The 17,529-nt window shown below is 32.6% G+C and overlaps 1 protein-coding gene across 7 annotated transcripts in view; it reads right to left on the minus strand.

Moving 5' to 3' along the window:
* Nucleotides 1–16,727, minus strand: part of LOC144366018 (uncharacterized) — a 248,072-nt gene extending 231,345 nt beyond the window's left edge. For 5 of the 7 annotated variants that reach the window (XR_013424811.1, XR_013424812.1, XR_013424814.1 and 2 more), the window contains exons 1-2: nt 16,501–16,727; nt 10,956–11,069 (exon numbers count right to left, since the gene is read on the minus strand). Coding sequence is in view for 3 of the 7 variants with exons in the window: in XM_078019032.1 (XP_077875158.1) it covers nt 10,956–10,982 (27 nt within the window). In the remaining 4 variants the exon portion in view is untranslated. Of the gene's footprint in view, nt 1–8,064; nt 8,694–10,955; nt 11,070–16,500 lie in introns of those variants that run through there. The other 2 variants (XR_013424813.1, XM_078019031.1) reach the window with 2 other exon arrangements.
* Nucleotides 16,728–17,529: the final 802 nt, after the last annotated feature.

A 17,529-nucleotide genomic window follows, 5' to 3' on the forward strand; every position in this document is an offset into this window, starting at 1 on the left:
TTAGAGGTCAATGAGAATTCTAATACATCTTATCAAAATCTCTGGGAGACTATGAAGGCAATGCTAAGAGGAAAGTTCATTGCATTAAGCTCATCATTAAAAGAAGAAAAAGTCAACAAATAAACAACTTGACATTGAATCTTAAAGTCCCCAGAAAAAGAAGAACAAACCAACACCAAAATTAGTAGAAGACAGGAAATAATTAAAATCAGGGTGCAAATTAATGAAATTGAAATAAAGAATATAATTCAAAAAGTTGACAAAACAAAAAGCTGGTTCTTTGAAAAAATAAATAAAATAAAATTAGCAAACCTTTAGCCACCCCAATGAAAAGAAGGAGAGAGAAAACTCAAATTACTAAAATTCGAGCTGAAAAGGAAATATGATGACAGACACTATTTAAATACAAAAGAAATTTAGAAATCATTTTGAAAATTTATACTCCCGTAAAATAGAAAATCTTGAAGACACCAACAAATTTCTAGGGGCATATGATCAAACCAAACTGAGTCAAGAGGACATATATAATTTAAACAGATCAATTTCAAACAAGAAAATACAAGACACAATCAAATACCTACCAACCAAGAAAAGCCTGGGACCAGATGGATTCACAGCTGAGTTCTACAAAACCTACAAATAAGAATTAATACCAATACTTCTCAAATTTTTCCATGAAATAGAAAAGGAGGAAACCCTTCCAAACTCATTCTATGAAACTGTATCATTCCTGATACCAAAACCAGGCAGGAACACATCAAGGAAAGAAAATTTCAGACAAATATTTCTGATGAAAATAGATTAAAAAAATTCTCAATAAAATTCTGGAAATTGCATACAAAACATATTTAAAAAATAGTGGTTCATACCAGGGATGCAAGTTTGGTTCAACAAACAGAAATCAATAAATGTAATTCATCCATCACATCAATAGACTTAGATAAGAATCATACAATTATATCAATTGATGAAGAGAAAGCATTTGACAAAATACAGCACACTTTCATGTTCGAAACACTAGAAAAAATATGGATGGTAAGAACATACCACAACATTGGAAAAGCTACCTATGCCAAACCCAAGGCAAACATTATCCAAAATAGAGAAAAATTGGAAGCATTCCCTCTAAAAAACTGGAATAAGATAAGGATGCCCTCTTTCACCACTTCTATTCAACATAGTCCTTGAAATTCTAGCCAGAGCATTTAGACAGATGAAAAAAATTAAAGAGGTACAAATAGGAAAAGAAGAACTCAAACTATCATTATTTGCAGATGACATGATTCTATACTTAGAAGATCCAAAAAAAAATCATCAGAAAACTTCTAGAATTAATAAATGTATTCAGCAAAGTAGCAAGGTATAAAATCAACACACATAAATGAAATGCATGTCTATACATTAGTGATGAATCCTCTGAAATAGAAATTAGAAAAACTACTCCATTTACATTAGCCTAAAAAATAAAATAAAATAGTTTGGAATCAATTTAACAAAAGACGTGAAAGACCTCTACAGTGAAAACTACAGAACACTAAAGAAAGAAATTGAATAACTTAGAAGATGGAAAGATCTCCAATACTCTTGGACAGGCAGAATTAATATTGTTAAATGGCCATAATTCCCAAAGTGCTATACAGATTCAATGTGATTCCAATTAAAATCCCAATGTCATTCCTTATAGAAATAGAAAAAGCAATCATGAAATTCATTTGGAAAAATAAGAGACCCTGAATAGCCAAAGCAATCCTTAGCAAGAAGAGTAATGCAGAAGGCATCAAAATACCAGACCTCAAACTATGCTACAAAGCTATAATAACAAAAACAGCATGGTATTGGCACCAAAATAGGTATGTAGATCAAAGGTACAGAATAGAAGACACAGAGACAAACTAACATAAATACAGAGTTCTTATACTAGACAAAGGCACCAAAAACATATATTGGAGAAAAGATAGCCTCTTCAACGAATGGTGCTGGGAATATTGGAAAGCAATATGCAGTAAAATGAAACTGAACCCCTATCTCTCACCATGCACAAAACTCAACTCAAAGTTGACCCAGGAATTAGACAAGAAAGAGATCCTGAACATAACAGAGGAAAAAGTAGGCCCAAATCTCCATCACATCAAATTAGGCCCCAATTTCCTTAATAAGACTCTTAAAGTGCAAGAGATAAAATCAAGAATCAATGAATGGGATGGATTCAAACTAAAAAGCTTCTTTTCAGCAAAAGAAACAATTAATGAGTTGAAAACAGAACCTATAGGATAAGAGCAGATTTTTATTACAGGGACATCAGAGCACTAATCTCAAAAATATATAGAGAACTCAAAAAACTTAACACCAAATAAACAAACAACACAATCAATAAGTCGGCTAAGGAACTGAACAGACACTTCTCAAAAGAACATATACAATTGATTGACAACTATATAAAAAAATGTTCAACATTTTTGGCAATTAGAGAAATGCAAACCAAAACTGTTCTAAGATTTCTTCTCACACCAATCAGGATGGCATTTATTAACAATACAAGCAACAATAAGTGATGTCGAGGATGTGGGAGAAAAAAGCACACTTTTACATTGCTGGTAGGACTGAAAATTGGTGCAACTAATCAGGAAAGCAGTGTGAGATTCCTTAGAAAACTTGGAATGGAACTACAGTTTGACTCAGCTATCCCACCTCTTGGTCTATACCCAAAGGTCTTAAAATCAGCATACTATAGTAACACAGCCACATCCATATTTATAGCAGCTCAATTCACAATAGCTAAACTGTGGAACCAACCTAGATGCCCTTCAATAGATGAGTGAATAAAGACATTAAGGTATATATCCACAATTGAATATTAATCAGCATTAAATAGAATAAAATTATGGCATTTACAGGTAAATGGATAGGAATATTACGTTAAGTAAACCAATCCCCAAAAAACCAAAGGCCAAACATTCTCTCTGTTAAGTGGATGCTGATGAATAATGGAGGAATGGACATGTGGGAAAAACCCAGGAACTTTGATTGGTCAAAGGGTGGGGGGAAGGGAGGGGACAGGGCATAGGGACAGGAAAGATGGTGGAATGAAATGGACGACTTTACCCTAGGTACCTGTGTGACTTCACATATGGTGCAATGCTTCACGATGTACAACCAGAGAATGAAAAGTTGTGCTGCAATTGTGTACAATGAATCAAAATTTATTCTGCTGCCATATATATACCTAACTAGAATAAATATATAAATTATTAAAAAAAACAACTAGAGGAAAAAAATATATATATACCTTCAAAAGAGTGAAAATTTGAATGGTAAGTGACATAAAAATATATGAGCCAGACCACAATAAATGGCATTTTGAAAATTCTGGAAGCCACTTTTTACCCCCTAAAAGTCCTATACAGTGCAAACATATCTCCAAACTATAAAATCATATTAAAGGTACTTTAAATAAACAAAAAATGAGATAAAAATTTACTTACCAGCAGACGTGTATTTTAAAAAATGCTAAAGTCAAGTATCGTCAGAAGAAAAATAACTCAAGGAGAAAAGATAGAAAAGTAGGAAGAAATTAAATTAATGCTACAAAAATATGTATTTTCTATAGATGTTTAAATGAATATATATCTAAATTCTTGAATATAATAAGGTGATAAAGACAATTGGAATTAGTGAAATTATTTGTATTAGATTATAACACATGGAGTACATATGTTAAAGTCAAGTATTTATTGTAAAATAATTCAGTAGACTGAAGAATAATAAAAGGTTTTATACTAATAAAAAAGAGAAAAATTAAAAATTATTAACAAATACGACTAATCCAAAAGAAAGTAAAAGAGGGGAAAGGTATAAAAATCTCCTAGTTAAAAGAAGAAACAAAAATAAGATTTTAGATACAAATCCAAAGCCAGCAAATCAAATGTAAATGATGTAAATATGCATCTAGCAGGTACTTTTATTAAGAAGGTATAGAATATGAAAATGAAGCAACCATCACTTTTATAACCACACTGAAGGCCCGTTTGACAGCATTTATTAAAATGATACCTTTTGACTAGCAACTTTGGAACTAGATAAACAATATACAGACATCATTACTTATATTCACCAAAAGATATGTGCAAAGTATTGATATAAGTAAGATAATCTGTTATTTGACTTGTGTGAAATTTACTTATAGATGTCACTGAAAGATGTTTGAGGTGGTCATCAAAATCCTAAAGGTGATTTTTTTACTGTGTCAACTTACAACTGATTTTACTGTATTAATTATACAGTCATGACTATGTTATTTAAATATTTGCAGTGAATGCATGTTTAAATTTGAGAAAAAAAAATTCCTGTATACTGTCCCTACAAACATACCTTCATCTTCCAGCATTAGATTAATGACATGACACATAGAAAAATTATACAAATCTCCTTTTGTCTTTTCATAACACACACTTAAATTACTCATAATTCAATCCTGTTCCTCAAATAATCAAGTAGAACTAAGTAAAACAGATTGGCACCTAACCAACTGTGCTATACTTGCATTTTTAGAGATACACAAATTCTAAGGTACAGAATATTTTAATTACAGCTGAGTTAGTGACAGAATTTGGGTAAAAGCTTTGCATATATTTTTCTTTCTTACTGTAAACACTAGTGCTGTGCAACAGGATAAAAATAGCTCTGTTGTAAATGAAAATGAGGTAACAGAGCAAACCCTATGGTCTAAACCTTGCAAGTATTCCCAAGGATTTCCTCTCTATAATCCTTTACTGATAGGTTTATATATAAGTTTATTAGGTTTATCAATCTTCTTTAACACACTTACATGCCGTAAAACATCTGGTAAGGAAAAACAGAACACAGTATTTGGCTTAATGCTAGTGTAGTCAGGATATATATTTCTTATTATATTAGTAACAGGCACAATTCTACAAAACAATGAGTAAAAATGTTTCCTCTTAAAAGCAAAGTACTCCCTTCTTGGAAATAAATTACCCTGCTAGGGCCATCATGGGGCTCCTGAGAATAGGTAATTCACTTCAAATGAATGAACCCTTGACTAAATAGCAAGTGCTTCAGTGGGAAAATTTAAAACTACCACAATTTTCTGCCTCAGTTTCCTTATGTAAAAGGGCTAATATAAATCTCTTATTTTAAAAAAAAATGGAGCTAATACCACTGTATTCATTGGAAGGTTATGAATGTATTGAGACACACAGAAATTTCTTTATGTAGTAAATCCTATACAGATGCAATGCCCCAGGATTAAATTTATCCCTCATCTGTTTTTATTTAATGTAACTTCTCAATCCCATCTGAAATACACCTAACCACTAAATAAAAATACCGCAATGTTCCACCACCTCAGCAACATCATCAGATGAGTCTCTGGAGTCGAATATGCTGGTGGGTTTTCCCTACTATAAAAGGACCATCACTGGTAGGGGCTTCTGAGTTGGAGAGAGCGATTAATGTCTTTTTCAATTGTGCAGTACTTATAAAAGTGAACATTTTATATTCACTTTGGTGCTTCATTTATTCACTTTTGAGAGAGCTATTTTGAACTTGAGCTATTTACTTGTGTGGTTTTTTTTTTTTTCCATTTTGGGTAAAAGAGATTTGTGTGCCTATCTCCTATATAATATTTGAAAAAAATATATATACTTCATGATTGGATGTTCTGTGATTCTTTGAATTCTGGCTTGAATGCAGAGAGTTTGAAGAAGTGAAGTCCTGATTACTGAGGAGTAAACCCCAGGAGCATAGGAACATGTCCGCCTTCCAGCCCTGGCCTGCACTCAGTTCTGCCTCACATCTCTCCTTTCCTTGGCTTCCTTTGGAATGATGGGCAGTCACCCTGATCATATTGGAATGTGCAGCTTAACATATTCTGTTTCCCGTGCCCACTTGGTACCACTGGTTGTATCTTAACAGATTAGCTTTCTTCCCTGAGCCCCTGTGAAGACAATACAGGCCTTCAAATTGCTTTGAAGATTTTCCATAGATCCCTTAAGGTTCTAGACAAATTTATTTAGCAGAAAAATAACTTCATAAGTCCTTCCTCCATGCCCATCTTCCCTCACTCTCCTTCTTTCATCTGGCAGGCATGCTCTTTCACCCCTTGTTCTTTTCCTCTTCCCTCCTAGGACTGCATCCAAACCTAACACAGTGGTACCCGGATGCAGCCTCCTGGGTAGAAAGGGAATGGAGGGAAAGACGACCAGTGACCGAGTGCTTATATGTGTGATCTGATAGACTCAGTAAGGTGTGGTAGATAGAACAAGAGTAGCATGAAGATGAGTTGAGTCCCAGTGTGCCTGGACCTGAGGCTCACATGTAGAACTTATGTAAATTGGTCTGAGGTCTGTTATTAGCCATATGACCTCAGACCAATTTACAAAAAAAGAAAAAAAATCTACATGTGAACCTCAGCTGCTGAAAGAAGTAGAGATAATACACTCTGCCTTGAATGACTGCTTTTTTTCTTGACACATATTTTATACATCTTTTTGTCCTTGTTGTACCTCAGACAAGACCTCTTTCTATCATATATTCCTAACTACTAAAGAGTATTATCCACGCACGTGGGTTCAACTTCATCTTTATGTCAATAAATCAGACAATTTGTATCTATCTCTCAAACCAATTCTCAGCTTATTCTACATGCCCTGAGATTCTCAACTGTACCTCATACTTACAATTTTAAAATCAAATTACTGACCTACCAAGTAACTCGAAAGTTATTCCCTTCCAAACTTTTGCCTCCTTGAAGGGAAAATTTATCATGTCACCTAATTCAAAATTTCTAGAGTTATTCTTGATATCATCAATGGTTGTTTTCTTTTAAATGTTTCTCAAAATTTTCTCAGGTGTATTTGTGTCCGTTCTTACAATCTGAATCCAAGAATCATCTCTGTTGACTCCCTAGGGGCATAATAGATATTTAACTACCTTTAAAAAAATAGTTGAATACTCCAAACAATAGGCAAAAATTTAAAAAAAATAAATAAAATTGTAAATCTGACATTATACTCTATCTCATTTTCTAGGTCTTACTCTAAGAATTGTACATATATTACTTCATTTACATGAGATTATTATTATTATCACTATTGTCATCATTTCACATCTAAGAAGAAAAGAAAAAAAAAGAAGACTTAACTCCAGTGTTTACCTTTCTCTTAGGAAACTGCATTGCTTTCCACTAGCTTTTCTTCACTTTTGAAAGAGACAAAATTTAAGGAGCATCTATGCATCCAGAATATTCCTATTATGCTTCACCTTGTGCTATGTTCAGTGAAATGGGAGAGCTGGCTTGCAGCAGAATGAAAGAACCCATGGTTGAATTTTTAGGAATGCTGAAAACTCAGTGCTAAACACATTTTAGAGATTATTAATTACAAACTTATAATTAAATAAATTATGTTTAAAATAAAGGTAATAATCACTCAAAACTCATCATTTTTAAAATTTGTGTTATCAAGGTTATTTACATCTTTGGTGTTGGTATAGTGGAAATGCACTATAATGGTGCACCACTGCATGTCTCTTTCCAATTCTTCATTTACTGGTTCCATGTTGGTAACATAAAATTGCTCATAGCTGAAGCATGAGATTCTGAAAATGCTGCAAAGCAGGGTTGGATTTCTCATTTCCTAACTCTAATATTAAGAAAATGATGAAATAAACTTAATAGTGACTATTGACATTGCTACTGCTACAACAAATTTAAGGAAATACATTTTTTTTGTCTTCAAAATATAACATCTAATTGTACATGCATTACCTCATTTACATGAGATTGTTATTATTCTCATTATCACCATCATTTTACAACTAAGAAGATGAGGGAAAAGAGGCTAAGAACTATGTAATTTCAACCTATTGATGAAAAAGTGAAGCTCTTTTATGAGTTTCTTTTCATCATTTTCACTTTCACATTACTTTTTGATGTAAATTAAAATCTTACCTAACATTCAAGTTGAGCTTATGTGCTTTCATGAAATGCAACCATAGGTTCCCACAGACGCATTAGATTGTGAAAAATCAACTATTCTGTGAGAATTATTAATTAGAATTGATTTTTAATATTTACTTTGTGTGCCATACTATCAAGAGATAACCTAAATTGATACATGTATTTGTCAAATCCTTTTTTTTTGCATCTATTGAAATGATCATATGATCCTTGTCTTTAAGTCTGATGATGATGAATTACATTTATTGATTTACATATGCTGAACTAAACGTGTATTCCTGGGATGAATTCCACTAGATCATGGTGCACTATCTATCTTTTAAATTTTTTGAGCTTTGTATGTGAGTTGCAAGAATTTCATTGAGAACTATAATTTTATTGCAAGAATCATATAAGAATTATTGCATCTATGTTTATCAGATATATTGTTCTGAAGTTTTCTTGATGTGTCTTTGTCTGATTTTGGTATCAGAGTGATACTAGCCTCACAGAATGAGTTCGGAAGGGTTCTCTCCTTTTCTACTTCATGGAATAATTTGAGGATTATTGTTGTTAATTCTTCTTTGAAGGTCTTGTAGAACTTGGCTAAGAATCTGTCTGTTCCTGGGCTCTTCTTGATTGGTAGACTTTTGATGGTGTCTTCTACTTCACTACTTCAAGTTGATCTGTTTAAATTTGTATGTCCTCCTGATTCAGTTTGGTTGGTCAAATGTCTCTAGAAAAATGTTAATATCACCAAGATTTTCTATTTTATTGGAGTATAAATTTTCAAAATAGTTTCTAGTTATTTTCTGTATTTCATAAGTGTCCGTTGTGATAGTTTCATTTTCATAATGAATTTTACTAATTTGAGTGTTCTCTCTCTTTCTATTCATTAGCATGGAACCAATCTAGGTACTCTTCAACAGATGAATTGACAAAAAAAATGTGATATATATATATACACACACACACACACACACACACACACACACACACACACAATGGAATATTACTCAGCCACAAAGAAAAATGAAATGCTGAAATTTGCTGGTAAATGGATGGAACTAGAGAATATCATGCTAAGCAAAATAATCCAATCTCCAAAAAATAAAGGCTGAATGTTTTCTATGACATACAGCTGCTAATTCACAGTAAGGGGGGTGATATGGGGACAGAAATGATAACAGTGAAATGGACATTATTAACCTCTGTGAACATATGACTACATGACTGGTGTGTTCCTATGCCATGTACAACCAGAAGAGTGAAAAATTCTCCTTCATTTATGTATGATGAGTCAAAATGCATTCTACTGTCATGTATAGCTAGTTAGAACAAATAAAATAAATGTATTTTGTTCTTCAAAATTCCAAAATAGTATTTAACTATATAATTTTATAAATAAATAATCATTTAATAAATTTGACAAAATTGGTAAATTCTTACTTTAGCCTATTTTTCAGCTCAGAAGTCAAGTACTTTGTAAATAATGGTGAATCTTATTTTTCCATATTTTATACATTATTTTTATGTAGCTGACAAATTTTTATGGAGCTTATGGATTTGATAACTATTTGATATGTTCCAAGGTGCTCTATAATCTTGACATACCCTTGACATACCCTTTCCTTGACATTGATTCCAGGAAAGAATATTGGAAAACAAATTAAAGAGATGATTATTTATTATAGAAAAAAATGGAAGACGATTACCACAAGAGTCATTTAGCACAAGTAAATGGCTCCAATGTTTTTGAAATAACCATATTCGCTTTCTGAAAAAGTGAATAGGTTGCTAAATTGATGAAAAACGATATGTAATTGTTTCAATAAAACACGTGACTCATATTTTATGTAAAAAAACTGTGAAATATGGATTGAGTGGTAGTACCAATATGTATAATTATGTGAGAAAGATATCAGCTCAACAGTGAAGATTTTCAATCAAATGGTTTGTGCAAGAAATGGAAGTTTCCGGATTGATCCATCACTGCATGTGTGTTCTACCAAGTGACAACTGTACACTGGAAGTGAGTATGTAATTGAAGAGTTCAGAAAATCAGATGAGGATGTCCTAGAATCCATTTTCCCTTATATTTTTGAGTTAGTTTCAAATGTTTGTATAAATTATAAAATATTCATTTCTAAAAGGAAGTCCTTAAAATTTTCCTGTAAAAATATGCTGATAGCTAAGAATGCCCAAGCCAGTTGTAGCATTTTGAGGACATTAATGAATCACTAGATTTTTTAAATATAATATATCGCACTATGTATCTCAAAAATATCCCAGATGGTTAATATATTATTCTAAAAGACTAGATGGGAATCCAAACAAATAGTATTATATTTATATAAAATAGAACTTTTATCCTCTAGGATTCAAAAAGGGACTTAGCAGTTGTCAGTAAATGATGCTTCTGTTTTACTTGCAGTACTTTCAATATTTTGATGTGATAATTTAGAATTGTATTATTCTTGAACTATTTTGCTCTTAGAAATGCTCACATCAAATAAATAACTTGCGATTGCTGACCATTTGTCATAATCTGCCCACAGTGAAAGAGGTAAGCCTGGAGGGAATTGAAAGTAAGTACCAAATGATATTGAGGAAAGCTTGTCAATAGAAAATCATGCCTATTAAATTCTAAAAGCAAAAAGTTATCCATTATAGTTACTTTCACTAAGTGAAAAATAAAAACAATGAAAATAAGTGCATGAAACTGAAGCTCGTGGCACAAGTATCACATCAATCATGTACACACAAAAATATTAAAAGGCAAAATACTACCATGGCTCAGTGTCAACTAACCAATATGTTTCATAGTTCTTAAACATCATCTCATCCTCCAGTGGTGGATGACTAGAGTGCATTTGGTTAGTTAGAGTGCATTTAGCTTCAAGTAATAGAAAACCTGAATAATGGTACTTATACAAATCAAAATATACTTTTCTCCCACAAAAAACAAAAATATATCCACAGGAAGGCAGTTGCTTACCATGCTTCTGCTGTGCAATATTGCCATCGGAAATTCCTCCAACTTTTCTGCTCTGCATTCTCACTGTATTGACTTCTTATTCTGTTGAATCTTAGAATCACATCCAACTCTAGCCTTGTGAAAAAAAGAAAAAAAAAGAAAAAAAAAGGCAGTATGAAGGAATGGACTATATACTAATCCCAGGCCAAGCAGGAATTTAGAATTTCCTTTTAGTAGTGATAGCAATAATTTCCCAAGTATATGTGAAAGTAGGATATATAGAAAATTGAAGAATAAATGAGAAATATCAATTTGATTGCACTTGGTTTAAACTGCACAGTAGTTCCAGTAAATCACCATTCTCAGCTACAGAATCAATATGTTTTAGCTCTGGCATGGATCTCATGTCATGACCCAGCCCGCCCTTTTACTTTACAAATAAAGAAACCGAGATCCAGACACCTTAAATTATATTTTCAGGATCAGGTGTGCAACAAAGTTGTGGGTAAACAGCAGACACATATTCCTAGCAAGAACATATTTTTAGGTACCCATAGAGATCTGTACACAAACACATAAAAAGACTCTCAGTCTAATGGCTGGATTGGAAAGCATCCAACTCATTGTAATGGTGCTGAGATCTGTGTGGGAAACATATTCAGAATTTCTTTTCATCCTCATCCAGATTCTAATATTAGATTTAAATGTTCTACATTAAATAATTGATTCCCAGTCTTTGCAGGTGGAATTAAGTACAGTAACACAAAATAATCGGGAGATATTTAGCATTTAATAGCATCATCATTATTTGCCTTTCAAATATTTTTCATTTAGGCTGATTAGGGCTTTTAAATTTTTTTTCCTTTGGAAAGGCTGTCTACAAAGAACTGGAAAAACAGGCAACTATATTTAAATGTTATATTTTTTTCCAGGACTATGTGTGTAATTGTGCCACCCCAAGTATTTAGAGTAACATCAACAGATGATATTTAAAAATAGACACTGAATCTATAAGAAAATGTAAAAGTATGCAGACTTGCTGGCATCAATATGCCTTAGGTTGTAGTGGATGATTGGTGCAGATCAAGGAGGTCAATTCTGCGTGGAAAATGCATTCATCCCACATAAAAACCCCACAATAAAACAAACAAAACCAGATAGATATGTGAACCTGGGAATAATAAGCAGTATTTTCAGATAAGACAAGTGATCACTACACACAGATTTTAGCAGTGCTCACTGTATTATGATTGACAGCTATAAAACAGGAGAGGCGAGTCCAGAAGTTGGAATTTCCTGAGAATGCTTTCGACAGCTTCAATCACCTGGCTTGTAAAATGAGAGTGACAAAAGGTTTACTTCATTGTGTTATTGTAAAAACTAAATAAGATAAGGCAAAGACACCTATACAGGGCTTGGTATACTGGACACTTAGTAACTACTGAAATTACTATCATTAACAAACCACATCCTACCATTTGCTGTACATCTACTACACATCCTGGAAGTGGCCCTGTTGTTAACTCACAGGAAAGAAAAAAAGAAACATTAAATCTCAGCACCCTGGCTTGCATAAATATTTCTTATACTTCTTAAATAACACTGCTTTAATTCCAAAGCCCTTTTAGGGGCAGTTCTATTTAAAAGGCATCAACAGTGTTCTATTCCCATTGTTTACTGTCGTTGTTAACTGTCATAAAACCAACAGGTTTACAAAGAAGAAAAGAAAATTCAGTACTTTATTATTTAAAATAATTTATCCTGTTTAACTCACATTTAGAATTTGAGTATCAGATATCACTGGCTATGTTTATTCTCATTTTATTCCAGTGCAGAGGCTTCCTGTTACCCCAGATATGTTGAGGAACTGGCAAAAATAGCATTCAAATTAACCATCATTGTCATTGGAAATACTTGTTCTCCAAATATAGCTCTGCATTGGTTTTTACCACCACAATAATAAGGATTTGTGCTAAGCACTTAGGGTGTTTGTGTATGTGGAGGGGTAAGGGGAGACTGTTGAGCACCTGTGTATTTATTATTATTCCTTTAATCCTAAAATAACTTGGAACTTGGTGTTGTGAAATCCGTAGGTACCAACCAAGATGAAAAAACATCATTGCCACATAGAACAAGCCCTTAGAGGAGTAGGTGCCATTACTTTTTCTGATAATGTTTACAAAAAATTGATAGTATTATCTCCCTCTATATCTTGGCTTTTAGCCTTCTGGTAAAATTTAACACTCAGGTTTGTCTTATGTATGTGTTAGAAAATACAGCAACTTGCAAAAATTACACATTTGTAGTCCTGGACTAAACTTCTAATAAATTACTCTTGCTTCAAAGAGGAATCCATACCTTATTCAGCTTTGGATCTGCAGACTTTGATACAGTGCTGCTGGCTCATAGTAGACTCTAAATGGGTAACTTACTGCATTCAATTGAATTATACCACTTAAAGTTGTCTTTAGGCAACTATTTTTATAACTATCCCCCTCTGGTTTTACTAATTGAATTCAGGTAATTTGGAGTGCAATTCCAATTGTTGGAGATGATGGCATTTCTATTCTTAATTACCAGTAACCTACTCTTCTTCTCTATAGATGTTAATTATTGGGCTTTTAATGTCAAGAATGACATAGATCTGGAAGCCAAATGAAATCTCTTTGGTTTGGAAAAGAGACTGAACCTATATTGTTCTGGATGACATTATCACACATAAACCTTAAACATATTATTCATGATGACATACCTCATAGTCTAATATCACTGGCCTCATTTCTATCATAGGAGGAGGATAGGAATAACATCCCAAGTGTTAATATACCAATTTTTCTAATTCATTCATGTTTCCACTGATATTTTTGTACCCAAGAAATAAGCCATGGAAAAATTTCATTAGTTTCCTCTTAAAACATGAATCTTTTCTGTTGAAATTTATTAAAGTTCTATTAATCCTATTTCTCATCATCATTGTAGTAATCTTTTACTAATAATAAGAATCAATTATAAAATCTGAGGATTAATTATCTCATCTAATATATTGAACTATTAACCAATTATCATCCATTTTACTTTTCCCTTTTTGATAAATATCCATCCTTAGTACATATTATGAAATTCAATCATACAATAATGAACATCTAAGAACAAGATAATATGATGTGGCCTTGAATTATACATTTCAAGGAAATTAGCAGTGGCTAGTTTTTATATTTTATAGCTGAATTAGACTTTGTAAATGAATTGTTATAATTTCTCTCTTTTATAAATAAAGAAACTGATGTTTTATTTGAGCAAATGATTGCCCAAATCATGGTCAATTGGTGAGATGACTCAAATTTGAAAGCAGACTCTCTCACTTTAAATCTAAGCATTTTATTCACAAATCATGTGGCCTCTTAGAAAATAATTGATCAGAGAATGTGTATCATGCCATTTGCAGACATTTAGGGTTATTTTTAAAGACTATTGACAGATACTGTCAATTACTATTCAAACAATCCCATATATCTAAGTAGTTTATTGATTCAAACATTTTGTGACAATATAAACTTGAAGTGTTAGCTAAAAAAACTAAATACTAAGAAATATAAAGCATGTATCATTGATAAAGATGATGCTAGAAAGAGGCATAGAGGATGGAAAAGAAGTAGTTTGGGAAGAAATGTGTATATTTTACACATTTACTCAATGTGTAGTATATATTATCCTTTATATTTGGTTTCTTCAGATTTATAATATAACATTGTTTACTAACAATAAAAGCTACCATTTTGGGGAGACCACTAAGGGCTGTTTTACTACACCATTCAAGAGGTTTAAAACAACCCTTAAAGGTATATGTGTGATTCTCCACATCTTACAAAAAGAATGTTGATATACAAAAAGACTGAATGGCTAAGCAGAAGAAATAGAATTAGAATCCAAGTATGCTTAACAGTCACTATAACCATCCCCTATGAATGAATAACTTTTGCCTTTTTCCAATATATCATTCTTTCTCCTTGGGTTTGTTTGGATCTTCTGGAAAGGAGATGCCAAAATAGATATTGCCATTCGAGAAATTTATCTTGTGCAGTAAATGTGAAAGATAGTGGTAGAGGGAGAAGGAGTGGGCATAAAGAGACTCCAGGGTAGGGTTCAGATCTGAACCTCTGTGTACGGGGTGAGGCACATGGGAAAGGAGGGATTCAACTCTGGTGTAAGTATGAGAAAGTCTGAGACCCAAAGGGAGCTCTAAAGCATAGATGGTCAGGCAAGGAGTTCTGACTTGACCAAACCCTGATCTCTCTTAAAGGATAGTCACAGTGCGGACCTCTGAAACTGCTATCTCCCACACAAGTTCCTGAACAGCTTCGATTCTTATTTTTCTTGCCTAAGATTGGGACATTATACCAGATTCAAAGTCTTAGCATTTTTATTTCACGAGTTAGTTACTAAAACCCTTACGTAATTTCCCTGGTACATAAGACCTCTAAAAAACATTGTATCTATGAAAATAAATGTGGAACCTTAAATAAAACCACTTTCAACATTTTAAATGTTCTAGTTTTAGACACTTATTTTTTTTTAGATTTGAGACACTTATTTGTTAGATTTGAGATATAAAATAGATTCATAATTCATATTATAAACATATGAAAATATTCTTTTGTAATATATCATTGCAGATTTATCAGACTCAACCCTGGATTTGCTTTTGTGGGTACTAGGGATAATCCTAATCCAACTGTATCAACTGTGAAATATCCATGAACTACACCAGGTCAGTCACTAGTATTGTAGAAGAAATATAAATTTCAAGGGTAATATTCCTCTTACTTTTTTACATTGTCACAGTCAGTTAAAAAATTCTAAACCAAGTTTCATTGCAAAAGTGCTGCTCAAATATCATGAGAATTTTAAGACTGCTATCTAGCAGGACTCTATTTTCCCATCTTTATCGAATAATTCAAACAGAAAATAAAATGTGAAAATTTCTTAGTTTAGACCTGAGGAGATCATGAGATGATTAAATTAAAATTTGTTGTATATGCAAAGCTATTATGAAACAAAGTGATTATCTTTTCTCAATTCTCACTAACAATTGATCAAAGAAAAATTAACGATTACCATAAATAATTTAGAGTACAAAATTTTCCTATATTCAGGATTTTTATTCTGTAGAATTGGTCACTTAGGTAATAAAATCTCTTTATGTAAGTACAGATAAGATCTATTGATTGATGCTTTCATTCCAAAGTATTGTTCAAAACTGACCACATGTCGGAGATTTACAGTGTAAAACCATCAAAAGTAGTATAAAATAAAAATCCACACTACAAGAAGTGTCCATTCTGGCTATAAAATAATAATGCCATCAAAAAGTTAGATAACAGAATATATGACAGAATAGGGTATTCCAAATCTATCAAACCTTGAAAAAACAAATAAGCCTGCAAAATCTGTCAAAATCAATTTTTTTTTTTTTTTGGAGTTTTGGAACCAAGCCAAATAGAAGAATCAAGTGAATGCTTAATGAAGAAAAAAGAAATGAAGACCATTTTGTTGTATCCAAACTTACCCAGTTACTGTCCCCTATAGTACTGTTTATCACAGTCTTGAAGATGAGAGTCCATCTTATTGGCACCAGTTATTCATTTCATAAGGAACAACACAAACCTTATTCTTACAGAAATGTGGCTGTGTATTTTGTCATGCCTGGTGGGTCTCTGAAGGTGGCTTAATGTATTTCATCTGCCTCAAGAGCTTTCACAGGATTGCAGCAGCTTCCTGGGGGTGTGTGTGCTGAAAGTGATTAGAGGCAAAAGCAGTAGCCATTACCAACTGGAGCGATATTTGTAGTAAATAGCAGAACAAGAACTAAATAATATTTGTAGTAAATAACAGAACAAGGAGCTTGGGAATGAACAGGCTGGGAAAGAGAAACTCAGGGTCACCTTTTGAAAATATTCCACAGTTTCTGAGGGTACAAAGACGTAAGTAGCCAACAAGATAACACGTACATAACAAAATTAGTTCAGAAAAGAAACTAAATGAACAACTACCACAAAAAGCAACAACAAGTTCCATGGAAGAAAAAGAATCTGACTTCTCAAGTTAACACATTGTAGTATTCAAAATATATATTTTTCTTTTTTTATATCTTTATTTTATTTTTATGTGGTGCTGAGAATCAAACCCAGTGCCTCATACATGCCAGGCAAGCGCGCTACCACTTGAGCCACATCCCCAGCCCTCAAAATATATATTTTTCAATTAAAATGATCAGAAATACAAACAAACAAGAAATTTCACTCTGCTTATAGGAAAAAATTAATAGTAACTGCCACTAGGAAGTCTTGAACCAGGACTTACCCAACAAATATGTTAAAACAACTATTTTAAATATGTTATTGATGCTAATAAATCATAGAAAAGAACTATAGGAAATTAGGAAAATGATGTCTCACTAAATGTATCAAATCAATTAAAAGACAGAAATTTTTTTAAAAGACCAAGTGGAAATTTTAGAGAAGTGCCAAATTCTGAGACAACACAATAACTACAATAATGCCCCCACACCCTGCCCAGAGAATTAAAATGGCAGTGT

This window comes from Ictidomys tridecemlineatus, chromosome 8 (assembly GCF_052094955.1).
Source record: "Ictidomys tridecemlineatus isolate mIctTri1 chromosome 8, mIctTri1.hap1, whole genome shotgun sequence".
NCBI classification, from domain to species: domain Eukaryota; kingdom Metazoa; phylum Chordata; class Mammalia; order Rodentia; family Sciuridae; genus Ictidomys; species Ictidomys tridecemlineatus.